Here is a 27905-nt window from a genome sequence, read left to right on the forward strand (position 1 = left end):
GTTTTTTTTTAAATTGGAGTATAGTTTCTTTATTGGGTGGGCCGAAACGTTCATTTGTTTTTTTCCGTAAGATGGTTCTAGTAGCACTCAGTTGTCTTTAACTTCATTGGAAACAATTTTGTTAGACTGTATGTGACAGCTACCATATCAGCATGCATTTATAAAAAGACTTATCAAAATTGCTGAATTTTTGTGTAGACATTTTAATATTGAAGATGAAAGAAAAAAAGCAACGCTTTCAGCATATTATGCTTTCTTATTTCAAGAAAGGTAAAAATGCAACTGAAATGCACAAAAAGATTTGTGCAGCGTATGGAGAAGGTTCTGTGACTGATCGAACGCGTCAAAAGTTGTTTGTGAACTTTCGTTCTGGAGATTTTTTGCTGGACGATGTTCCACGGTCGGGTAGGCCAGTTGAAGATTATAGCGATCAAATCGAAACAATAATTGAGATCAACCTGATACCACGTGGAAGGTAGCTGACATACTCAGAATATCCAAGTCAAGTGTTGAAAATCACTTGCACCAGCTTGGTTATGTGAATCACTTTGATGTTTGGGTTCCACATAAGTTAAGCGAAAAAAACCTTCTTGACCATATTTCCACATGCAATACTCTACTGAAACGTAATGAAAATGTTCCGTTTTTAAAACAAATTGTGACGGCCGATAAAAAGTGGATACTGTACAACAACGTGGAACAGAAGAGATTGTGGGGCAAGGGAAATTAACCACCAAAAACCACACCAAAGGCCGGTCTTCATCCAGAGAAGGTGATGTTGTGTATATGGTGGGATTGGAAGGGATTCCTCTATTATGAGCTCCTTCCCCAAAACCAAACAATTAATTCCAACAAGTACTGCTCCCAATTAGACCAACTGAAAGTGGCACTCAACAAAAAGCATCCAGAATTAGTCAACAGAAAACGCATAATCTTCCATCAGGATAATGCAAGACCACATTTTTTTTTTTGATGACCAGGGAAAAACTGTTACAGCTTGGCTGTGAAGTTCTGATTCATCCGCTGCATTCACCAGACATTGCACCTTCAGATTTCCATTGATTTTGGTCTTTACAAAATTCTCTTAATGGAAAAAGTTTCAATTCGCTGGAAGACTGTAAAAGGCACCTGGAACAGTTCTTTGCTCAAAAAGATGAAAAGTTTTGGGAAGATGGCATTATGAAGTTGCCTGAAAAATGGCAGAAGGTAGTGGAGCAAAAGGGTGAAAACGTTGTTCAGTAAAGTTTTGGTGAAAATGGAAAATGTGTCTCTTATTTTTATTTAAAAAAATGAAGGCATTTTTTTGGCCCACCTAACACAATATTATGTTAGTTTCTACTTTACAGCAAAGTGAATCAGCTATACGTATACATATATCCCGTCTTTTTTGGATTTTCTTCCCATTTAGGTCATCCACAGAGCATTGAGTAGAGCTCCCTGTGCTGTACAGTAGGTTCTCATTAGTTGTCTATTTTATACATAGTATCAATAGTGAATATATGTCAATACCCATCTCCCAATTCATCCCACCACCCCTTCCCACTTGGTAGGCATATGTTTGTTCTCTACATCTGTGTCTCTATTACTGCTTTGCAAATAAGATCATCTATACCATTTTTTTAGATTCCACATATATGCGTTAGTGTACGATATTTGTTTTTCTCTTTCTGACTTACTTCACTTCGTATGACAGTCTCTATGTCCATCCACGTCTCTACAAATGACCCAATTTTGTTCCTTTTAATGGCTGAGTAATATTCCATTGTATTTATGTACCACATCTTTTTATCCATTCCTCTGTTGATGGACATTTAGGTTGCTTCCATGTCCTGGCTATTGTAAATAGTGCTTCAGTGATCATTGGGGTGCATGTGTCTTTTTTTTAATTAATTATTTTTGGCTGTATTGGGTTTTCATTGCTGCATGCAGGCTTTCTCTAGTTGCAGCGAGCAGGGGCTACTCTTCATTGAGGTGCACGGGCTTCTCATTGTGGTGGCTTCTCTTGTTGCAGAGCACAGTCTCTAGGTGTGCGGGCTTCAGTAGTTGTGGTGCACAGGCTCTAGAGTGCAGGCTCAGTAGTTGTGGTGCATGGACTTAGTTGCTCCTCCACGTGTGGGATCTTCCTGGACCAGGGATCAAACCCGTGTCCCCTGCATTGGCAGGCAGATTCTTAACCACTGTGCCACCAGGGAAGTCCTGGTGCATGAATCTTTTTGAATTATGGTTTTCTCTGGGTATATGCCCAGTAATGGGTTGCTGGGTCATATGGTAGTTCTATTTGTAGTTTTTTTAAGGAACCTCCATACTATTCTCCATAATGGTTTTATCAATTTACATTCCCACCAACAGTGCAAGAGGGTTCCCTTTTCTCCACACCCTCTCCAGCATTTATTGTTTGTAGATTTTTTGATGATGGCTATTCTGACCAGTGTGAGGTGAGGTACTAATTCTTTGAATGTTTGGTAAAATTCACCGGTAAAACCATCTAGTTGTGGACTATTTTTATTAGGAGGTTTTGGATTACTGACTCAATCTCCTTACTTATTATTGGTCTGTTCAGATTTTCTATTTCTTCATGCTTCTGTCTTGGTAGGTGGTATGTTTCTAGGAATTTATTCATTTTTTTTAGGATGTCCAATCTGTTGATGTTTAGTTTTTCATAGTACTCTAATATAATCCTTTGTATTTCTGTGGTATCAGTTATAATGTCTCCTCTTTCATTTATAATGCTATTCATTTGGGTCCTCTCTTTTTTTCTTGGTTAGTCTAGCTAAAGGTTTGCCAATTTTGCTTATCTTTTCAAAGAACCAATTCTTGTTTTATAACAGTTTCTCTTGTTTTGTTATTCTCTATTTCACTTATTTTTGCTCTAATCTTTATTATTTCATTCTTTCCAGCTTTGGCTTTAGTTTCTCCCTCCTTTCCCACAATTCCTTGAGGTGTAAAATGAGGTGATTTATTTGAGATATTTTTATTGACGTATGCATTTATCTCCATAAAATTCCTCCTCAGAACTGCTTTTGCTGCATCCCGCAAAATTTGATAAGTTGCATTTTCACTTTAATTAAAAATATTTTAAAATTTCTCAAGATTTCTTATTTGATCTGTGTTATTTAGAAATACATTGTTTAATCTCCAAGCATTTGGGGACTTTCTCATATCTTTTTGTTATTGATTTCTAGTTTAATTTCATTGTGGTCTGAGAGGAAACATTGTTTGAGTCCCATTAAAAAAAATTTTTAAGCGCATTTTATGGCCCAGGATGTAGTCTATCTGGGTGTTTCATGTGCACTTGAGAAGAATGTGTATTCTGCTGTTGTTTGATGAAGTATTCTATAGATTCCTTTATATCCAGTTGTTTGATGGTGTGGTTGAGTTCACCTGTGTCCTTTTGATTTTTTGCCTGCTGGGTCTGTCCGTTTCTTATAGAGTGATGTTGAAGTCTCCAACTATTACAGTGGATTAATCTATTTCTCCTTACAGTTCTATATGTATAAGGAGGCAAGTCTACTGGCAATAAGTTTCCTCAATTTTTGTTTGTCTGTGAAAGTCTTTATTTTTCCTTCACTTTTGAAAGATAATTTCACAGAGTACAGAATTCTAAGTTGGTGTTTTCCCTCAGCATATTAAATAATTCACTCTACTCTCTCCTTGTTTGCATGGTTTCTGAAGAGAAGTTGGATGTAATTCTCATTGTTGCTCCTCTATTGGTAAGGTGTTTTATTCCTCTGGCTCCTTTCAAGACATTTTCTTTGTCTGATTTTCTGAAGTTTGAAAATGATATGTCTAGGTATAGTTTTTTGTTTATTTGTTTTGGGTTTTTTTATTTGTTTGTTTGCAGATATCCTGCTTAGTGTTCTCTGAGCTTCCTGGATCTTTGGTTTGGTGTCTAACATTAATTCTGGGGAAATTCTCAGGCATTATTGCTGAAAATGTTGCTTCTTTTTCTTGGTATTGCCATTACATATATGTTGCACCTTTTGTATTTATCTCACAGTTCTCGGACATTCTGTTTTGTTTTTTGCAGGTTTTTTTTCCTGTGCTTTTTAGTTTTGGAAGTTTGGAAGTTTCTGTTGTCATATCCTCAAACTCAAAGATTCTTTCCTCAGTCATGTTTAGTCTACTAATGAGACCATCAAAGATACTCTTCATTTCTTTTAGAGAGCTTCTGTTCCCTCACATTTCTATTTGATTCTTTCTTAGACTTTCCATCTCTCTGTTTACATTTTCCATTTATTTGTGCATGCTATCTACATTTTTCCCATTAAAGCCCTTACCATATTAATTATAGTTTTAAAAACTTCCTCTTCTAAGAAGTCCAACAATCCTGCCATACCTGACTCTGGTTCTGATGCTTTTTCAGTGTCATCAAACTGTGTTTTTTGCCTTTTTAGTATGCTTTGAAATTTTTTGTTGAAAGGAAGACATGATGTGCTGGGTAAAAGGAACTGCAGTAAATAGGCTTTTAGTAATGTAGTGGCAAGCTGTGAGGCAAGAAGTGTTCCATAATCCTATGATTAGGTTTCAATCTTTTGAAGACCCTATGCCTCTTGACTGTGAAATTCACCAGTGCTTCTCAGTTTTGTTTTTCTCTCCTTAGTTGGGACAGGATGGCTAGAGAGAGCTAGAGTTGTATATTTTCCTTCCTCCATGTGGAAGACTAGAGGGGGTTGGCATTGGTTATTTCACTTCTCCCAGGCTGATTAGGCTCTCATAAAACCCCAGCAGGTGAGGTTCTGGTAAAATAGTTTCTCCCGAGGGTAGGCCTTATTAAGTAGAATGTTCTGACATACATACTTACTTAATAATGGTTCCTTTTACACTCCTGCTGGAAGCATGAAGGAATTTTTTCTCCAATATTCACTATAAGAACCAAGTTGAGCTCCTGGAGGTAAAACTCCAAAAATGTGATTCTCCCTGAGTTGGGTCCTCCAGTTTTTAACTCAGAGTTGTCCACATTGAGCCTCCAGCAATTTGTCATTATAGCCCAGGTTTTTCTACCTGGAACTGGTTCCCACAGAGATTTCTGTTTGGGGTTTCTGCTATGATAAATTATGATTCTCTGAATTCCCCTTGTATCTCTCCAATTTTGGAGGCAGTGGTTTGCCCTGTGACCTTACGTCTTTGTCAGACCTTGATTTTTTTGCAGTTTGTTCAGCTTTTTACTTTTGTTAGAATGGAGTGGCAACTTATAAGCTCCTTACATGCTGAACTAGAAACCAAAATTAAAGCTAAGAATTTTAGGTACAAAATTACTGTTGTCTTCTGGGCCCTCCAGATCCATCATGGATCTCCTGTACCATCTAATGAATCCTTAGGTAAAGCCACACCACTACTCACCCACCACCAACACTACCAAGCATCCCATAATCCCTTGCACATGTTTGAGTTGTTTTTCAAAACGTACTCAGATTGAATATCAGCTATGTATTCATCTGCTTTTTTCTCAAGAAGGCAGTTCCATGTGTTTGGAGCCTCTGTGTGATTGTCTATAATTTATGGTACAACTTTTGTGTAGTTACTATTATTATCTCCTTGAGAGGTTTATAAAATAGCATTACATTCTTTTGGGAATAGTTTTTCATTTTAGGAAAATATATTTCATAAAAGAAACAATTTTGAAAGAAGTGATTGCTAACAAACCCCCATGCCCTCATGGCACATCTCCAGTAATTGGCGTCCCTTGAGTTTGAGCTCATTTTTGGTAGGAGTAATGGAAGTGGAAGGGAAGCAAAAGGTTCAGAAGGTTCCAGAGAGGAGGCTGAAGGAAAACTCAGTGTGTGGGGGAGGCTAGAAAGAATTCAAAATTAGCCAAGGGATGTTATCTTGAGAACTATTGACAAAGCATAAACAAAGACTTTTAAAATGTCTTTTTTAAGCCTTTTTTTCCTTAAGGATATGATAATGTAATAGTCTATTAAATCCAAGCACACATACCTTATTTCTCTCTTTTACCTCTTTAAGGAGGATATTTATCAGATGGTCCTGTTCAAACTTTTCATGTTTTTTCTTTTATTATAAATATCATACCAGAGGTTTCTTCTAAATTAACATTGCTTCATTTCTTATTTATCAAAGTTGATTTTCCAGGGATGTTTAATGAGGAAATATGAAAATGGGATAGAATGGGTATGATGGAGAAGTCACAGATATTTGAAAAAAACTAATCTCCACCTCACAATGGAAAAAAATCTTCTTGATAATTGAAAATGCCAGGCTCTCATCTCCTCAGCTGTGAATATGGGAGTTAAAGACTAAATCATGTTATTTTAGGAAAATCAATAGGTCTCATAAAATTACCAGCCTCTTCATGAACACAGAACAGTTTTTCTGAAAGCCAATGTGATTTGTTCTGTTCTATGTGTACACTTATAGAAATCGATGAGAGATGTGGAATAATCAGATAATTCCTTGGCAGTCCCTGATAAATCACTTTTCCTCCAATTGTGAGAGGAGAAAGAAATAATTTTTTTCATCATGGAAATTCCAGAGTAAATTTCCACTGGCTTCTCTAGCACCCCAGCTGTGAGAAGTATAACCTAAGCTCTGTTGTTCAGCATAACTTTCAGTCTGTCCCTTTAGGCTGCTAGACACAAAACAGGCCACAGACATTAATTCTTCTGCACAGGCCATTTCCGCACCACTCAGACAAAGGCAGCAATCAACCAGGAGCCACAATGGCAGTCACAGAATAGCCTATTAAATAAGAAACATTGAACTGCTGTTGAGGGTATTTGAACCCCGTAGTGGATAATCTATCCTTTAGATTTGACATCTAAATTAGGAACAATCAATCAATGTCTTTCACATACTAATTATAATACATGGAGATGAACAAATTCCACAGAAAATCCTCCAAATTTATATTACACATTGGCTTCTGCCTACTTTCTTATCTCAGCCATCACAGCTTTCTACATCTTTGCCCTGAGGAAATTACCAGGAAACAATGGAATGGCAGACAATGGATGGAGGGATGCAGAAGCAATAAGTTAGGAACTCAAGGGTTTCCACCAACTAAGAAATTGATTCTTCACTCAACTCCAGCATATTTGTTACCAGGTCATCTCTACCAGGCAGTTCAACATAATTAGTTAAGAATATAGGGCTTTTGTGTCAGGTAGACTTGAGTCTGAATCTTGGCTTTCCCACTTACTCAGTGTGGGGTCTTGGGCAAGCTACCTACTCTTTCAGGTTCAATTTCTTCATCAGTAAAATGAAGCTAAGAATGCCTTCATTAACTTACTTTCATGATTAAATGAAATTACTGATGTAAACGGAGTGTAGGGTTCAGCCCCAAATAAGTACTCTGCAAGTGGAGGTTGTGGTGATGGTGTTTATGTGTTGCCTTTCTTTGGAATCCATATCCTTCAGATGTTTGGTTTCTTTTTTTGTTTGTTTTCTTTTTTTTGGTTTCTTTTAACATTATTGTTGAGGGCGGGCTCAGTGCACATTTTGTAAGTTGGTACAAAAGGCCATGGGTCTGCAGCAATTGAATACCTGTTTTGGTCATTTTTCAAACATGATTTTTGTCTTTGTAAAGTTTCTACTCATCTTTATGAACACAAGTTGACTTTAAGTCATGACTCTGGAGCCTAGAGAATTCCCAGGGGTTCAATAAAAAGTCATGATTAGCTAGTTTTCATTACTAACTACCCAGAGCTTTAAGCAAAAGTTCCATCTTAACTGATAGAACCAGAGGAACCATTCAATTAAAATCAACCTAGAGCTTCTGTTTCATGATCCACACCCTTCACTAAGTGGTAAGACCTGTGAGAAGGAGTGTTAAACTATGGGTCCTGAAACCAGCAAACTTCAGTCATTTGAGAGACATGGAAGCTACTAAGCTTTAAAATAATGAATTCTGGAAGGGAGGAGTCAAGATGGTGGAGTAGGAGGATGTGGAGTTCACCTGTCCCAACAAATACATCAAGAATACATCTGCAAGGACTTCCCTGATGGTGCAGTGGTTAAGACTCTGAGCTCCCAATGCAGGCGGCCCAGGTTCGATCCCTGGTCAGGGAACTAGATCCTGGATGCATGCTGCAACTAAGAGTTTGCATGCCACCACTAAGACCAGCAAAACCAAAAAGAAAAAAGAAAAAAAAAAGAATACAACTTCAAACGGAATAATTCTCACAGAGAACCTGCTGAACACTAGCAGAGGACCTTGGACACCTAAAAGGACAAGAAAGATCCCTGCATAACTGGGTAGGATGAAAGAAAGAAAGAAAAAAAAGAGGAAGCAGGACAGAACCTGTGTTCCTGGGGCAGGAGGGAGCTGAAGGAGAGGAGAGTTTCCCATATGTGGGGTAGTCCCCTCACCAGTGGGAAGATCAGCTGGGACAGAAGGGGAGCTTTGAGGGCTCAGAGGAGAGAGCACAGCAACCAGGTCTGTGGCAGGCAGGACAGAGTGAGACCTACACAGATGGTCCATGCCAGAGCCCTGGACACCCAAGCCTGAGATGTGTGTCTGCCAGTGCAGACAAGGGCTGGGAGCTGGAACATGGGGTTTGGAGAGCAGACCGAGGGAGAGAGCTGCTGTTGTCTGTGAGGAGACAGCCTGAAGGGATGGGAGTGAGGAGCTCTGAAACCAGGAATGTTTGCAGAAGAAGCCCTGACTGCCATAGAAGTGAAGCACCATTGTTGAATGGGCCACCATTGCAGCCTCTTTCCCCACGTGCTAGCCCCTGCTTCTGTGGGCACTAGAAGGGGCTCCAACCTAGGTGGGCTCATGAGCCATGGTCGGTTGCTGCCTCAGCCAAACCAGCTTTACAACAAATTCTAAAATAACATCTCTAGGCAGAAAAGAAAAGGCCACTACTAGAAACAAGAAAATGTAAATGGGAAAGCTCACCAGTAAAGAGAAACAGTAAAGGTAGGAAATCATCCACACACAAATTTGATATCAAAACCAGCAATCATGAGAAGAGGAGAGTACAAATGCAGGAAGTGGTAATTGCATTTGAAATTAAGAGGCCAGCAACTTAAAACAACCTTTATATATAAAGACTGCTGTATCAAAACCTCATGGGAACTGCAAACAAAAAATGTACAATAGACACACACAAAAAAGAAAAAGCAATCCAAACACAACACTAAATTTAGTCATCAAATCACAAGAGAACAAAAGAGGAAGGGAAGAAAAAAGACCTACAAAAACAAACACAAAACAATTAAGAAAATGGCAATAGGAACATACATATCAATAATTACTTTAAATGTAAATGGATTAAATGCTCCAACCAAAAGGTATAGCCTGGTTGAATGGATACAAAAACGAGACCCATATATATGCTGTTTACAAGAGACCCACTTCAGACCTAGGGACACATACAGACTGAAAGTGAGGGGATGGAAGAAAGTATTCCATGCAAATAGAAATCAGAAGAAAGCTGGTGTAGCAATACTCATATCAGACAAAATAGACTTTAAAATAAAGACTATTACAAGAGACAAGGAAGGACACTACATAATGATCAAGGGATCAATCCAAGAAGAAGATATAATAATTGTAAATATATATGCACCCAACATAGGAGCACCTCAATATATAAGGCAAATTCTAATGGCCATAAAAGGCAAAATCGACAGTAACACAATAGTGGGGGACTTCAACACCCCACTTACACTAATGGATAGGTCATACAGACAGAAAATCAATATGGAAACAGACACCTTAAATGACACATTTGACCAGATGGACTTAATTGATATTTATAGAATAGTCCATCCCAATTGATATTTATAGAACAATCCATCCCAACGCAGGAGAATACATTATCTTCTCAAGGGCACACAGAACATTCTCCAGGGTAGATCATATCTTAGGCCACAAATCAAGCCTTGGTAAATTTCAGAAAATTGAAATCATATCAAGCATCTTTTCTGACCACAATACTATGAGATTAGAAATCACTTACAGGGAAAAAAATAAACTTAACCCCACAAACACGTGCAGGCTAAACGATATGCTACTAAACAACCAATTGATCACTAAATACATCAAAGAGGAAATAAAAAAATACCTAGAGACAAATGACAACACAAAAACCATGATCCAATACCTGTGGGACACAGCAAAAGCAATTCTAAGAGGGCAGTTTATAGCAATACAATCTTACCTAAGGAAACAAGAAAAATATCAAATAAACAACCTAAACTCACACCTAAAACAAGTAGAGAAAGAAGAGCAAACGAAACCCAAAGTTAGTAGAAGGAAAGAAATCATAAAGATCAGAGCAGAAACAAATGAAATAGAGATAAAGAAAACAATAGAAAAGGTCAATGAAACTAAAAGCCGGTTCTTTGAAAAGATAAACAAAATCGATAAATCTGTAGCCAGACTTATTAGGGAAAAAAAGGGAGTGGGCTCAACTAAATAAAATTAGAAATGAAAAAGGAGAAGTTACAAATGACACCACAGAAATACAAAGGATCATAAGAGACTCCTACAAGCAACTATATGCCAACAAAATGGACAACCTAGAAGTAATGGACAAATTCTTAGAAAGGTACAACCTCCAAGACTGAACCTGGAAAAAATAGAGAATATGAATAGATTAATCACAAGTACTGAAATTGAAACTGTTACTTAAAAACTTCTAACAAACAGGCAAATTCTATCAAACACTTAGAGAAAAGTTAACATGTATCCTTCTGAAACTATTACAAAAAAATGCAGAGGAAGAAACACTTCCAAGCTCCTTCTATGAGGCCACCATCACCCTGATACCCAAACCAGACAAAGATATCACAGAAAAAGAAAATTAGAGGCCAATAATATCACTGATGAACATAGATACAGAATTCCTCAACAAATACTACCAAACCAAATCCAACAATACATTAAAAGGATCATACACCATGATCAAGTGGGATTTATCCCAGGGATGCAATGATTTTTTGATATATGCAAATCAATCAATATGATACACCACATTAACAAACTGAAGAATAAAAACTGTATGATTCTCTCAGTAGATACAGAAAAAGCTTTTGACAAAATTCAACACCATTTATGATAATAAGTCTCCAAAAGTGGGTATAGAGAAAGCACACATCAACGTAATAAAAGCCATATACAACAAACCTACAGCTAACATCATTCTCAATGGTGAAAATCTAAAAGTATTTCCCCTAAGATCAGGTAAAAGACAAGGATGTCCAATCTTGCCACTTTTATTCAACATAGTTTTGGAAGTCCTAGCCATGGCAATCAGAGAGAAATAAAAGGAATCCAAATTGGAAAAGAAAAAGTAAAACTGTCACTCTTTGCAGATTACATGATATTATACATAGAAAATCCTAAAGATGCTACCAGAAAACTACTAGAACTCATCAAAGAATTTGGTAAAGCTGCAGGATACAAAAGTAATACACAGAAATCTGTTGCATTTCTATATGCTAACAACCAAAGATCAGAAAGAGAAATTAAAGAAACAATCTCATTTACCATCACATCAAAAAGAATAAAATACCTAGGAATAAACCTACCTAAGGAGGCAGAAGACCTGTGCTCAGAAAACTATAAGATTCTGATGAAAGACATTAAAGACGACACAAACAGATGGAGAGATATACCATGTTCTTGGATTGGAAGAATCAATATTGTCAAAATAACTATACTACCTAAAGCAATCTACAGACTTCACAGAATTAGAACAAAAAATTTTACAATTTGTATGGAAACACAAAAGACCATGAATAGCCAAAGGAATCTTGAGAAAGAAAAATGGAGCTGGAGGAATCAGGCCCCCTGGCTTCAGACTATACTACAAGGCTATAGTCATCAAAAGAGTATGGTGCTGGCCCCCAAACAGAAATATAGACCAATGGAACAGGATAGAAAGTCCAGAGATAAACCCATGCACCTATGGTCATCTAATCTATAACAAAGGAGGCAAGAATATACAATGGAAAAAAGACAGTCTCTTCAATAAGTGGTGCTGGGAAAACTGGACTGCTACCTATAACAGAATGAAAGTAGAACACTCCATAACACCATACCCAAAATTAACTCAAAATGGATTAAAGACCTAAATGTAACGTCGGATAATATAAAACTCTTAAAGGAAAACATAGGCAGAATACTCTCTGACATAAATTGCAGCAATATCCTTTTGGATCCACCTCCTAGAGTAATGAAAATAAAAACAAAAATAACAAATGGGACCTAATTAAACTTAAAAGATTTGCACAGCAAAGGAAACCATAAACAAAACAAAAAGACAACCCACAGAATGGGAGAAAATATTTACAAACAATGAGATTGACAAGGGATTAATCTCCAAAATATATAAACAGAGAGTGTGGAGAAAAGATAACCCTCTTGCACTGTTGGTGGGAATGTAAACTGGTACAGCTACTATGGGGAACAGTATGGAGGTTCCTTAAAAAACTAAAAATAGAGCTACCATATGATCCAGCAATCCCACTCCTGGGCATATATCCAGAGAAAACAATAATTCGAAAAAATACATGCACCCCAATGTTCATTGCAGCACTATTTACAATAGCCAAGACCTGGAAGCAACCTAAATGTCCATTGACAGAGGAATGGATAAAGAAGCTGTGGTACATATATACAATGCACTATTACTCAGCTATAAAAAAGAATGAAATAATGACATTTGTAGCAACATGGATGGACTTAGAGACTGTCATCCTAAGAGAAATAAGTCAGACAGAGAAAGACAAATATCATATGATATCGCTTATTTGTGAAATCTAAAATAAATGGTACAAATTAACTTTACAAAACAGAAATAGAGTCACAGATGTAGAAAACAAATTTATGGTTACCAAAGGGAAAGGGGGGGGATAAATTACGAGATTGGGATTAACATATACACACTACTGTATGTAAAATAGATAACTAATAAGGACCTACTGTATAGCACATGGAACTCTACTCAATATTCCATAATAACCTATATAGGAAAACAATCTAAAAAAGAATGGATACATGTATATGTATAACTGATTCTCTTTGCTGTACCCCTGAAACTAACAACATGGTAAATCAACTATATGCCAATAAAAATTTTAAAAATAAATAAAATAATGAATTCAGAGTGGGGTCATGTCCATATAGAGCCCAGAACCAGGAAAGTAAACCTATCAGCTTTCTCCGGTTCCTCATAGCTCCATCTCCTTATAGGCTTCACTAGTAGGCCTCAACTCACACTGGTTCTTGAGCCAATACTGGTAGAGTCATGAGGGCTTTAAGCTGATTAAACTCCCACCTACACCATCAAATCAAAGGTAGGGAGTATGGGGATCTGAAATGCAGTCTTGTTTCCAAACACTTTATGTACATAGTGAGGTTAATGGCTAATTTTCAGCATTCCTTTATCCTCTGCAATGATGGCCAAACTTGACTGAGTTAATAAAACCTATGGTTTCTGCCACTATTGATATTTGGGCTTTCAGTCCTTTCTCTGGGGCTTGGGGTTGGATGTGATAAAGAGTTAAGAGCTGCTCTCCTTTCCTCTAGAATCACTGAGAGTCAATCATTTTCCCTCTCTGGGTCTCAATATTCCTGGAATAACCTAGAACAGGGGACTTCACGTTTCATGGTGATGCTACCCATATCCTGGAGACTTCTCTCATGACTTTGAAAAAAATCTTCCAGTACACTTATAAACAATATTTTCATATGAGAATGATTAAAAGCCACCTGGAAAGAAAAAAAAATGATGGAAGGAAGAGGAAAGCAAGTGTCCTCTATACATCTGCCACTATCTATGACAAATACACTTGAGGCCTCCTAGCCCAGTGCACTGCCTCCACTATAAGTCAACTCAAATCCATTTCCTGGCTGTTGCTTTAGCCATCTCTGAGTATACTGATTCCATGTTTTGTTCACTCATGTATACAAGTTCATCTCCAGATCTAAGTGAACATTTCCTTGATACAGTTTCATTCTATTTCTTTCTTGATTTATTTTTTATGAAGACAGAGATCATTGGGAACATTTTACTCTGACACTACTCTTCAGGGTCTCCCTGCAGACTGAATAACTGAGGCCTGCTGGCAGGTCACAACCAGTTTCCTTTATGACACATTCTTACAGAAGACAGGAAGACTTGACAGTCTGACAGACACTTAAAGTGTGAAGATGAATAAAAGCTACAACACTCCTGATGGATATATATAAAAAAAGCTGTCAGTCGATGTAAGCAGTATTCTAAAAACATACAGTACCATATCAGTGCTAGAGGGTGCTGGATACAAAAAAGAGTTGGCAGATGGGCAATTTTTGATAGTCAGGTCTATGTGGATGTGAAAACCAAGCTGAGAAGGAGTTTGTTAGTCCTCATTTGTTACCCTGCTTTGAAAATCACATTTGGAAGCTTTGCTTTCTTTCTCTTTGAATTCCTTCAAGAGCTACATTATCAGCCAGTAGGTAGACTGGATGATGATCTAGATGCTATGTTTAATGTGAGTGGTGTCAGGCAGGAAATTCTAGCCAAAACATCTTACTCACTGGCTGTTGCTTTGCCTGAAATTCTACCATTAGAGATTCTTATTTGGGAATATACTACAACTCAGACGCTCTGGAAAAGGGAAGTCTTTAGCTTACTCTAGTGAAGATTGATTTCCAGCCATTGTGGTACCAGGGCATTAAGGATTGGGGGTTAACTGGAAGTCAGGTGAAAGGGCAGAGAACAGAAAGGAAGAATCAGAAGTCACAGAATTTTGATGTTGTCTACTTCACATTGTCATAGAAATATCTGAGGATATTCATTTTACCTTTATCTGGTACATGAATCTGCTTCAGAACATCCCCATGAGGTGTTCATCCAATTGCTACTTAAATACTTTTAGTGATAGGGAGCACCTTTCTTATTGACGTTCACTCTATTATAAGGCAGTTCTAAACTCTAGAAAGTTCTATGTTATAGGAATCCCAAATCTGTCTCCTTGCATCTTCCATACTATTGATGTTTATTCTTCATATAACTAGATTGCCTCCCTCCCTGGATATGTACAGGCAGCTTTACTGATTCCATACCGTCAGGTAAAAAATGAAGTCTCTCCTCCCATTTCTTACCACATTCCTCAAAGGACATGGGGAAAGGATGATAGTGAGCAGCCAATAGGGAAATGATCTAATGGCTCAAGGCCCTTCAGGAGCTTCTGTAAAACTCCATACAAATAAAATGTAAAAGACTGACAATGCCAAGTGTTGGCAAGAATGTATGACTAGAACACTCATGTACTGTTGGTGAGAATGCAAAATAGTATAGCCATTTTGGGAAAGAGTTTTCAGTATCTTGTAAAGTTAAACAGTCTTACCATATGACCTACGCCTAGGTACTTAACTCAAGAGAAATGAAAATATATTTGTACACAAATGCTCATAGTAGCTTTACATGTAATGACCCCAAACTGGAAACAACCTAAATGTCCATCAATAAGGTGAAACAAGATGTGTTATATCCATATGATAGAATATTTTTGGCAATAAAAAGGAATGAGGTACTGATACATGCCACAACATGGATGAACCCCCAAAACATGCTAATTGAAGGAAGCCAATCACAAAAGATGACATATTGTATGTTTACATTTATATGAAATGTCTAGAAAGGGCAAATCTATAGAAAGTAGATTCATGATTACCTGGGGCCAGGGATGGGGAAACTGACTGACTGCAAAGGAATGTGACAGAATTTTGAAGTAATGGACATATTTTATATCTCAAATGTGGTGGTTTTATATATATGTATATATATATATACATATATACCTATATACATATATATATACACACACATATATATTTGTCAAAACTCATTAACTCTACATACTAAATTGATGAATTTTTTAATATGTAAATTGTATCCCCAATATACTTTGAGATTTTTTAAAAGTCAGGCAGAGGCCAGCTTTCTGCAGAATCATGCTACTGCTGGTACCTTTGCATCGTCAGTTATCCTTTGGGAACTCCAAGTGCCAATGGCAGCAGCATCCTCAATGCAGAGGTCACCAAGAACACAGATACACAAGTAGGTGGAAAGAGCTGTCTTATTGGAAATATGATCCAATGAGAAAAGATGGAGAAGTAGACATGACCTTACTGAAATCTGGGGCTCAAGATAGAAGGGCTTTGCAAAAAGAGGGCATTTTGAGTCTATTATAAACAAAGGCCATAAATAAAATGACAGCATTTTCTCACCTGTGATGGATGTGAAGAAGGGAACTAGTTTGTCTCCTATAAATCATTTCCCTGCCATATCTGTACTTAGAATGTCATTGGAATTGTCGGCCCTTCTAACAGTAGGTCTTCCATTTACCTTTCTTTTTGCTCCAGACAAATTTCAAGCAGCTCAAGAGACACTTTCCTTGAAAGGCCTTTTATTTTTGACCCAACTAGACCTGTGTCAGTCCTGAGTCATTAGCCCTTAGAGGGAGAAGACTTGCTGGTAGTTTCACATTCACTCTTATTTGATCTTCCCAAGCTTATAAAACAGTTATGATCATTATTAGTTATTTTACAGGTGAGGAAATTGAGGTATGTAACATTAAAAACACTTGCCCAAGTTCTCATGCCTAATATGTGGAGCTAATATTCTGATAGAACTACAACCCAGGTCTGACTCCAGAGCCTGGATTCTTAACCATCATGTCCTTATATCTCAGGCTATTAAAATGATAGTTATCATTGATTAAATCATTGTTATGAGCCAGGTACTGAGACAAGCAGTTTGCATACATTACTTCAGTAATTCTAGAATGCCTGTGTTCCATGAGGACTCACTACTGTTTTCCAGTTCCCAACACAGTGCCTGGAATATAACAGATATTCAACCAAGGTTTATTATGTGAATAAATGAACAGCCCTCTGTGCTAGATATTATTGGCCCCATTTTTGTAAAAAAAAATAATGAAGCTCAAAGATATTAAGTTGCTTAATATCTTAATTAAGATAATAGCTTAATAGCTTAATAGCTTAATAACACAGCTCTCAACTGGCAGAGCCCAAAGTTCTACCACCTCATACCTGCTATCTGTTCCAATGTCAGGGGGTTGGGGAATGTCATCCAGTGAAAATGGAGCACTCTAGCAGTAAGAGCACAGAACTAAGGTTGCTGCTGCAACTTGAGATGCTAGAGAATCCCATTCCTTCTCATTTGGCCTTTTCCCATTCCCCAGAATCTGCCCCACTGCTGAAGCATGTAGCTCGATTATGCTTGGGGCACAACACGTGAGAGGTAAATAATTCCTCTGTCTTCACTTAAGGGTGGTTGAAAATAGCATATCTTTAAACAATTCTTGTCTGGATTATTTTGTACTCATTTTCTTTCCAAATCTGATAGATATTTTTTTTTTAACAAGGGCCTGGGCATATCTGAAACTCTTCTAAGAAGAGAGTAGCCACAAACTAAATGACCCATTTGTCCTAGCATAGTACATTCTCAAGGGTCTTCAAGGTTTCTCACTGCTCTGGCTAAGGTCACCATAAGTATAGGGCTGGGACATCTGCCTCCTGAGCATTAGTCTTACTGCCACAAGTCTTTATCTATATTTGTATCTGGTTAACTCAGTCATTTGTAATGCAAAAACATGCTGATATGCTCTGGAACAGGGCTGAGTTTTTCACTCACTTCAGGGAATAATAATAGAAGAGTTATACTGGGAAGGGGAAACAGTAAGACCACTTTGCTACTATCTAGTTTTAACTATTATATGTCTGCCATGGGCAGATATTATAAATTCAACAAAGAATTACTGAGCACCTCTATGTGTAAGGAAGTATGCTAGGACTTAGGGATATAGAAATGAAATTGGATGATTCCTGCCTTGATTAGCTCATAATCTAGTAGGAAAATGAGCATATAATAATTTATTACAAGTGATATGAGTGTTTCAAAGGAGAAACACTAAGACATGTTATATACTAAGTGAATTAGTTTAAGCCACTTGCTCCACACCAAGAATCACCTTCCTCCAAATTCCCAGATAGACACTGGAGCAGGTGACAAGGACATTTGGTAGGTAACCTTCCAGTGTCTTCAGAAAATATGCTACCAGTGGCTTCTATCATTGCTGTCTGCTGGATGCCAGGAACTTTACATATAGTATCTCAACTCATCACAGCTACTTTGCAATACAGATTTTACAGATATGAAAACTAAGGTTCAGAGAGGTAACTTGTCCAAGGTCTCAGAGCTTTGGCTTAACTCAGATTGGGATTTTAATCTAAATTCTTTCTAACTCCCAAACCCATGATTCTTCCACTGTTTCAAACTACTTTCAGGATGTAGTGTTTTTAGGGGCAAGAGTTGAGGATTCTAGTCCCAGATCTAATACTAAATAGTTGTATGTCCTTAGACAATTCTTTCTTTATCTGTTGGTGGGAGTGTTGAAGACACACCTTGCCTACTTCATAGTTTATCAAAATGATAAGTGAGACAGTAGGAGAAGATTTATATCACATAAAATGCTCTGCATATGGGTGGGATGTTACCAATTATTGAATAACATTAAAAGGTTGCTTCTTCACCATACTCTATAATCACCACATCACTTGTTCACTCATAGTCAAGGCTGGGAGAGGAAAGAAAGGCTTACTGGAAAGGGTTTGGGATTGGAACATAGCAAAGAGAGTCATAACATGACCTGAATAATTTTCCATTTCTTGAGCCTTAAATTCTTCACCTCTAAAGTTGGAACATTAATCTGTGGTTTTAGGAGACTTTTTTTTTTAACATCTTTATTGGAGTATAATTGCTTTACAATGGCGTGTTAATTTCTGCTGTATAACAAAGTGAATCAGCTATACATATACCTATATCCCCATATCCCCTCCCTCTTGCATCTCCCTCCCTCACACCCTCCCTATCCCACCCCTCTAGGTGGTCACAAAGCGATGAGCCGATCTCCCTGTGCTATGCAGCTGCTTCCCACTAGCTATCTATTTTACATCTGGTAGTGTATATATGTTCATGCCACTCTCTCACTTCGTCCCAGCTTACCCTTCCCCATCCCCATGTCTTCAAGTCCATTCTCTACATCTGCGTCTTTATTCCTGTCCTGCCACTATGTTCTTCAGAACCTTTTTTTTTTGATTCCATATATATGTGTTAGCATATGGTATTTGTTTTTCTCTGTCTGACTTACTTCACTCTCTATGACAGACTCCAGGTCCATCCACCTCACTACAAATAACTCAATTTCGTTTCTTTTTATGGCTGAGTAATATTCCATTGTATATATGTGCCACCTCTTCTTTATCCATTCATCTGTCGATGGACACTTAGGTTGCTTCCATGTGTTGGCTATTGTAAGTAGATCTTCAATGAACATTTTGGTACATGACTCTTTTTGAATTATGGTTTTCTCAGGGTATATACCCAGTAGTGGGATTGCTGGGTCATATGGTAGTTCTATTTGTAGTTTTTTAAGGAACCTCCATATTGTTCTCCATAGTGGCTGTATCAATTTACATTCCCACCAACAGTGCAAGAGGGTTCCCTTTTCTCCACAAACTCTCCAGCATTTATTGTTTGTAGATTTTTTGATGATGGCCATTCTGAATGCTGTGAGGTGATACCTCATTGAAGTTTTGATTTGCATTTCTCTAATGATTAGTGATGTTGAGCATCCTTTCATGTGTTTGTTGGCAATCTGTATATCTTCTTTGGAGAAATGTCTATTGAGGTCTTCTGCCCATTTTTGGATTGGTTTTTTTTTTTTTTGATATTGAGCTGCATGAGCTGCTTGTAAATTTTGGAGATTAATCCTTTGTCAGTGGCTTCATTTGCAAATATTTTCTAGGAGACTTCTGATAATTGAAAAACATGATATGGACTAAGTTGTTTATATTAAGTTCTCTCCACCTTGAGCAGGGCCGCAGGTTGCCTGCACACCATAGGGACATGGCAAAGCAAAAAAAAAAAGTTTAAATCTAAGTGGGCTAGGCTCTGTCAGCTCATCAGTTGCAAGTGGTGTTCATCACTAAGTGAATTGCACTTAATGAATTAAAGATGAAAGAGGCAGCAGGGAGCACAAATGCAGGAGAAGACCTATCACTTCAAATTTAAAGGGCTCATTTTATGACTATTTAAGATCTTCAGATCAGAATTTTTCCATTCTTCCTCTAACTGTTTACTTGAAACAGCATATACTGTTTGAAATGACGGGGGCATTGGGAATGGGCAGGGGAACAAAGATAAATCCTCAAATTGGTAAACAAAGGCTGTTGTAGCTTAGAGTCTCCTCTAGGAACAGGAGCTCTGAGGTAGGTGGGCAAGGTGGGTAAGGTTCAGGTTGGCTGTAGATCTGAGGATCAGATTCTAGATTGCATACAACTAGTGGTCAGTTTCATCACCTGTATTTTACTCCTCACCAAATAGCAATGCTAACTCTGCTTGCATTCTTCCAATGATATGGAACTCATAAATTACTCCATGGAGACAATCATGCCATCTCCACCCCTGCCCTCCCAAACGTCTTCAGATAGTGTCTTACATGTCTCTGAGGACAAGTATTCCACACAGGAGTCCTTCAGAGACAGTTACACATGTATCAAGTTTCCCCTTTGACCCTTGACTTTACTTGTCTCTGAGGACAAGTATTCCACACAGGAGTCCTTCAGAGACAGTTACACATGCATCAAGTTTCCCCTTTGACCCTTGACTTTACTTGTCTCTGAGGACAAGTATTCCACACAGGAGTCCTTCAGAGACAGTTACACATGTATCAAGTTTCCCCTTTGACCCTTGACTTAAAATCTCAGTGTCTTGGTTTTCTGACCTGAAAAATGACAAAATTGTGGTCAAGACTGAATGAGATAATGAATATTAAAGTGATTTTTAAGATACTTAAATTTCTGTACACATAGACAGTGAAGCTCAATGGGGATAAGAACCTAATCATTCCTTTCTGGTTGCTCTTTTAATATTTTCACATATTGATTAGATGGGTATGGTGATAGCTCAACCCAGATTTATTGAGATGGTCCCAATTTAGAATGTTATCTCACTGTTCTTATAAAACATGACAAGGTGCACATTCAGTTATGTAAAGCACTCTCCCAGACTGCTTCCTTGAACCTAGAAGTAGTAAAGAAGTCTTTGTCAGACATGATCATTTGTTTTGCCTTGCCAAAAAAAAAAAAAATCACTGAATTTATGGGGCTTAAGGAAGAAAGGAAGATAGTGGATAGAAAGCCAAAAACTGGTGATACTAATGCCTGCTGGGCTTTCCCTCAAGCTCAGACCACTTCTACAGAGATCCCATCTCCCTGCTTGCTTACTCAGCTTCCTCCCATTTTGATCAGATTTTCATGGCTGGATTCCAGGTCTTATTTTTCTTGTCACAATTTTAACCTCAGGCTACTACTGGTAGGGATTCTTTTGCTTGTCCTTCCCCTAGCCCTTTATCATCTTAGTGTATCCATCAACACAGATTTACATAAGGCAAATGGAACCAGCCCTGTGCAAGGTATTGTGGGAGTTTAAAGGAAAGAGGCTTCCTCCAGGAGGGAACATAAAATCATGTGTCCTTCCATAGTTCAGGGAATGGAGAAGTTAGTAAGGGTCTGACTAGTCAGAGGAGGCTGCATCAAGGAGGCTAAAATTAAGCTGAGCATAGGAAGAAAAGGGCTTTTAGGTGAGGGGAGAAAGAGATTAAAAGCAGGAGTGGGCATGATTACATGTTCTGAAGTGCAGGTAGGGGCTTGGCTTCCTTATATGTAAAATGCAAATAATCATACCTACTTCATAAGACTACTGTGAGGACCATACAGTCTAGGAGAGGGGTAACAAACGCATGTTCAGCATGTTGCAGTTATCCCTCCAGACCCCATGGCAGACATCGACAATCCTTCACAACATTCTACCAGTGAGGCCAGTTACAGGTCCAGAATCCTCTTACATACAGTTCCAGGCAGCCAGTACCAGTCAGAGTATGTAAGCTGGCATAAATTAGGTACTCAAGAAATCACAAGTATTATTACCAAAGACCTACAAAAATGTTGGATACAACTGAAGGAAATCAGGACTTTTCTTTCCTATTCTTACCAAATACAAATGAAAATCTCTGCATTTACAGTGTGTCAGAAGCCTGCCATTTTTTCAGCACTTGCAGGTCTGAAATGAGACTTAGACACAATCCTGCTACAAAGGTTATCTACCATATGTTATAACATCTCTTACGAGCTGTCAGTAGCAGCACACTTGATCTTCAGGAGTTGACAAACCTCTAAAACATGGCTACTTTCCCTGAAGTCTTCATTTCACCACCCATATAACATTGGTACCCCTCAGGGCCGGAAATCAAGTTGGCAAGTACAGCAAAGAAGCAATAGAGTCTATCTTTGGGGTTTTTCCTTGACTCCACATAATACTCTGTGTTCAACCCTAGTGCTATGGTGTCCACCTAATGGCAGATCACCTTGCCTTCCATCCAGTGTCCAGATCCTTGCCTTCCTAGAAAAACTCTCCCATTCCTTCTAGGCATTTTTCTTTATTGAATCGAGAGAAAAGAACAGTGCAAATGGGTCATGTATTGCTGGGATGATGTTATCGGTCATGATTCTGGCTGGTGACTGAGCAGAATCATTCAGACATGTGTTGTGGTTGCCAGCAGAGACAGTAGGCAAAGGAGAGAAGGTTGGTGAAGGAGGAAACTGGGAAACATGACCTTAGGAGGAATGTTAAATAGACCCATGGAGCAGGAAGGCTGATATGGCTTCTTAATAGAGTTGTGCACATTTGAAAGGAAAACTGGGAATCTGACAGGGAATACTTGTAGATAGTGTTCATGACATGTTGAACTTCATAAGCAGCTAGGCCATGGGTCCAGCTGAGCCAGAAGGAAGGTTGATGCTTAAAGGAAGGTATACGGTCTGAGTCATAGCAATAGGCGTTTTGACTCCAGCTGGGCTGCTCCATCTCTGATATGGGGATAAGAGAATGATTTTTCTACCTCATTCACAGGCAGAGCAGAGCAGAATAGTACATAACTCCCAGCAGGAACTACAGAGTCCTGAGAGCAGGGTCAACTCAATTGCTACTCTCTCTCTTGCCTCTGAGCCAGCTACACCTCACATGCCTGAGCCAGGTCTGCACTAGTCTACAGTTTAGAGGTGACCATACAGCCTCAAGCAGAGTCTAGGAAGGAAGCAATCTACATATCACACACTTCAGGGGCCACTTTTGGAGTCAAATATTTTCTACTTTCAAAAACGTAGATAGTGCCGAAGCAGAAAGGTCCTTTTGAGATTACTCAGCCTACAGTTTTTTGAAAGTGTTGCTGGGGAAACTTCTGCATCAGCATCACTGACAGAGCTTGAATAAAATGCAAATTATCTGGCCTCATCCCAGACCCACTGAATCACACTGTCTAGGGGTGAGGCCCCAAAATCTGTATGTTAAAATTCCAGGGGATTCTGAAGTATCCTGAAATTTGAGAACCTCTGACAAATACAGGAGTTTTGTGTGGGCAGTCACCCAATATTCCCAAGGTAAAATCTGAAGACTTCTTAACACAGAATAATTTGGGGTGCCTATAAAAAATTCATATTCCTAGGTCTCCTGTTGACCTTCCTGAATCAGAATTTCTTATCTTAATAAACTTCAAGAAACCCAATCCCTTCATTATACAGATATAGAAACTGACCCAGAGAGAGGAACTGACTTGCCCAAGGTTGTCAGTATAGATAGTGGCAGAGCTGGGGTCACACCCAAGTCTTCAGACAAGTTCAAACAGTATGCCCCTGTGGTCACCTTATCAGGGTTATTTATCTATCAGTTTAGCTCCTATGACCACAGCATTCCTTAGAAGATCTGGGGAACAAGAGTAAGAATGCAACTGCTTTGGGTAGTTGCATGACCCTAGTTCAATCTTCTCCAATGAGTTATGTAGAACACCTTGAAAATAAAGCAGTGTAAGGTCACAAAGCTCTCTTACAAGCAGCAGGATACTACAGGCCCTTCTCCAAATGGGGTCTTAGGGGACTCCAGAGTGGAGTAGTTTTATATCTGGGGAAACTCTTAACTATGGCTTTGGTTCAAACTGAACACAAACATCAAAGTGGCCTGCAATAGTTTACTAAACCTATTTTTGTGTTGTTGTTTTTGTAGTTGAAGCACATACTGATTAAGGAAAAGCTTAAGCATATGCAGTTTTCTATCAGACCTGGTCCAAGCTCACTAGTCTGATCCCTCAAGCCTGTGCATTTGAGTTATGAGCTCTGTCTCTACTTGGTCTCTGAAAGACTGTGGTCTGGAACTCCTCCAGACTGTCAGCTCTGCCCCCAGGATCTGCTGGAACAATCCAGTAGAAGGCCATTGACCTCTAAAAGGAGAGCAATTTCTAAAATGATAAGGCAAGGTAGATTTTCTTTGAGGGATTAAGCAACTGCCATTGACAACAGTGCCATTGTATGATTTGCATTTGGGCTAATGCTTATAATTTTAGCAAGTGTTTCACCAGTGCTACATAATTAGAAAAATTAAATGATCTGCCACTTTGAATACATAATTCTGTAAAGAAACTGGAGACCTCTACAGATATTCTGGAACTTCTGAGAGTAGAGTCAAAGGGCAGAAAGCAGGGACAGAGAAGGAAAAGTTATAATTGCACCCCCCAAAAAAGAGTTTGGTAGAGGTCCACAAACCCTTAGCTTAAATTCTGAAATCAAAAAGCTCTGTACAACAGAAGCTTTTTTTTTTTTTTTTCTAATTTGGTGCCAAAACTTATTTGGCAGAAAAACCTGACCTGAACTGACATGAACTTAGTCTTTATCTCTTTTAGTATGAATATTCAGACATTTTTTTTCCTGCAGAAATGTTAATGGCTTAATTATGGGATGTTTTCCCAGACATTACTGGGAGTGTTATGTAATAAACAGTACATACTCTATGTTACTTTTCTAAAATCTGAAAATAATTTAAATTCTAAAACACAGACTGTGGACCTAGAATAATGATAGCTAACATTTATGGAGCATTTGCCATCTGCATGAAGCTGTGCTAATCTCTTTTCATCTCATTTAATCTTCATGACACCAAGAGGCACGTATTAATATCATCTCCATTTTAAAGTTTGGAACTGATTCTCACAGAGGTTAAATAACTTGTCCAGAGTCACACAACTTTTGGCCAAGCCAGGGTTTGGACCCAGGTCAGTCTGACTCTAGAACCTACATGCTGAACTCTTGCTCTCTACTACCTGGGAGAGATGAGCAGTTGTTAAGAACAGTGTGGGCAATTTGTGGCTTTATATGGAGGTAGAATAGGCTACCACCTATTCTACATCATTTGAGGGTCAACCTCCTACCCCCAAATATGTCTCCTCCCCATCCCTACTTCTCTGAGATGCTACTAATATGGCTTTATTGCATGATATTTGTATGGATGGCTTTTCTCACAAGGACCACCATCATCAGAAATCTGCCAGCCAACTTGTACATGTTCCTGGCATCCACTCCAGACTTACTGAATCAGAATTGCTAGAGATTGGGACCAAGTGGATTTTTATACACATTAAAGTTTCAGGAGACAAAAATGAATACCCTGAGAAAGGCCAATCATTAACACTCAATAATTAGTTAACATATTAGCTATCAGCTGGGCTGACAGGAATAAACTCATGGATGGGCACCTGTAAAGTGAAAGATGTCTGAAAGGTAAATAGTAGACTAGATGGGTGAGGTATGGAAAGGAAGAATGAAAGGAGGTATGACAGTATCTTTCTACTTTGGCATTATGCACTGAGGGTAGAGCCTCACCACTGGCATTGTTCAGCTGCACTGGAACAATCTTGGAAGCAAATCTCTCATTTTTTGTTGCTACACAGAGCACCTATCTATTATCTCATTGATACTCACAGCAACCCTTTGAGGTAGACAAGACAGTCATCCTCATTAGATAAAAAGAAATTGAGAAGCAAATGAGTTCTTCAAATCATCCAACTGATAGTGTTTGGGCAAGTTTCTGGCCCCCCATCTTACACTATTTCATTCTTCCAATAATTTCTTCCATAGGTTTTGAGAGGAGGTGCCATCAAATAAAACCTAGGGAATCAGATCTTGCTTTCAGTGATACACATTTTTTTCCTTTTTTTGCCCACTGATGGCCGATTTAAATACTACACAAGGAAAGGACAGTGAGAGGAATTACAGAGCAGAATAGTTCAACCAATATACAATATGTTTGGGGTTTGTTTTAAACTTTTACTGGTTGCTATATTCTTGTTATCAATGCAGGGAAGACTGCTGAACATTTTGATCTTTATAATTTAAGAATATTCTGTTCTTCTTTGCTAGGTTCTCAATCTCACCTCTTCATCTTGCCTGTGATGTCTTAATCATGTCCATGGCAACCAAATGTGACCTCAGACACAGACTAGAAAGCCAGAAAAAATGGATTAACTATCACCACAGCAATCGGACCCTCACAGCACTGCAGGCTATGATTGGAGCACTGAGGGTCAAGTCCAACCAGTGAGTATTCCAATTCTGGCTAAGTGCTCTCTAGAGCAGCACTTCTCAAACTTCAATGCACATTCGAATCACCTGGAGAATCTTGTTAAAATGGAACACTGATTCAGTAGGTCTGGGGGGTGGGACCTTAGAGTCTGCATTTCCAACAACCTCCCTGGTGATGCCAAAACTGCTGGTTCCCTGAGCGTTTGGAGTAGCAAGGGGCAAGAACCATCATCATGCCCAAGTAGTGTAAGCAAATGAGCACATTTGTAGTCCTGGAGGAAGTGCTGTTTTGGACAGCAGTTCTGATGAACAGGCCAGCTCTGATATTAACTAGTTGTATGACCTTGGGCAAACATTTTTACTTCTCTAGGTCTCTGTTTTCTCATCTGTGAAATTACAAATTTGGCCTGGATGATTTCTACGATCACTTTGGATTGTAAAATTCTTTGATTCTCTGATAAAGAAAGATACTTTAGAATCAAAGGCTTAGTCTGAGGACAAATTGCCTCCATATTACCAAGAAGGGGAGTGGGGAGAGAAATCTACTGTAACTTTTGTATTTATCTTCTTAATTCCAAATCTTCTATGTGTCCTAAGGTAATTTATTTCTTCTGAATGTGCAGAACATTGGCATTCTCCATGAAGAAGAGGCAACACTGAGTAGTGGACAACAGTTTTTGGCATTTCTCAGCTCTCAGCATACCCTTGTGACTTCTTCATAGTTAACAGATTTGGCTACTTGCTCATGACACCGTCTGTCTGATCACAGAGCAAAACCACTCTCTGCTCATTGGTATCCAATATTGGTACTCAATTCTGCTTAGTCTCACTTGATTCCAGAAGATACAGTAGAGAATTACACAGAATCACCACCTACCAGAGTGCTCTGTTGAAGCAATATGAGAACTTTGTTCTTGAGTTATAGCAGTCATTTGGTGAGCCCACAAAACAGGAAATGAACCCCTTGGTGAATGCTAAGGTTGACAAAAGGGACAACTTCTCTCAGCAGGATGCCACTACTTTCCAGCTCCTTGCTCAAAATCTGAGATATAATGAAACCAATCAGAGTGATCACTTCCAAGAGGAACTAGCTGACTCCATTCAGGCTGAAGTAAGTGGCACAGATCTGATGGACAATCTCCCAGACCTTATCACTCAGTGTATTCAGTTGGATAAGCAACGTAGTGACAGGCCAGAGCTCCTGCAGTCAGAGGCCCAGATCCCAGTGTTGGCTTCCCTGATCCGTGACCAAGCCCTCTCCAACCCCACAGGTCCAGCACCCAAGGAAGACCCTATACAGCTTCGAGGAAGCCAGCTGCCTCTCACTCCAGCCAAACGAGCCCGCCAACAAGAAACTCAGTCATGCCTTTACTGCAGCCAGGCTGGTCACTTCACAAGAGATTGCCTTGCCAAACGTTCTCGAGCCCCAGCAAGGATAAATAACCCAGCTCACCAGTAA

General features: G+C 38.7%; 1 protein-coding gene across 1 annotated transcript; it reads left to right on the plus strand.

The window, feature by feature from the left end:
* Positions 1 to 287: 287 nt before the first annotated feature.
* Positions 288 to 27905, plus strand: RTL4 (retrotransposon Gag like 4; the record flags this gene model as incomplete). The annotated part of the gene is given in 3 exon segments (XM_082609315.1): positions 288 to 475; positions 27287 to 27368; positions 27372 to 27905. Coding segments are annotated over 3 exon segments (804 nt in total).

Source organism: Mesoplodon mirus (genome assembly GCF_964341445.2).
Source record: "Mesoplodon mirus genome assembly, chromosome: X".
NCBI classification, from domain to species: Eukaryota; Metazoa; Chordata; class Mammalia; order Artiodactyla; family Ziphiidae; genus Mesoplodon; species Mesoplodon mirus.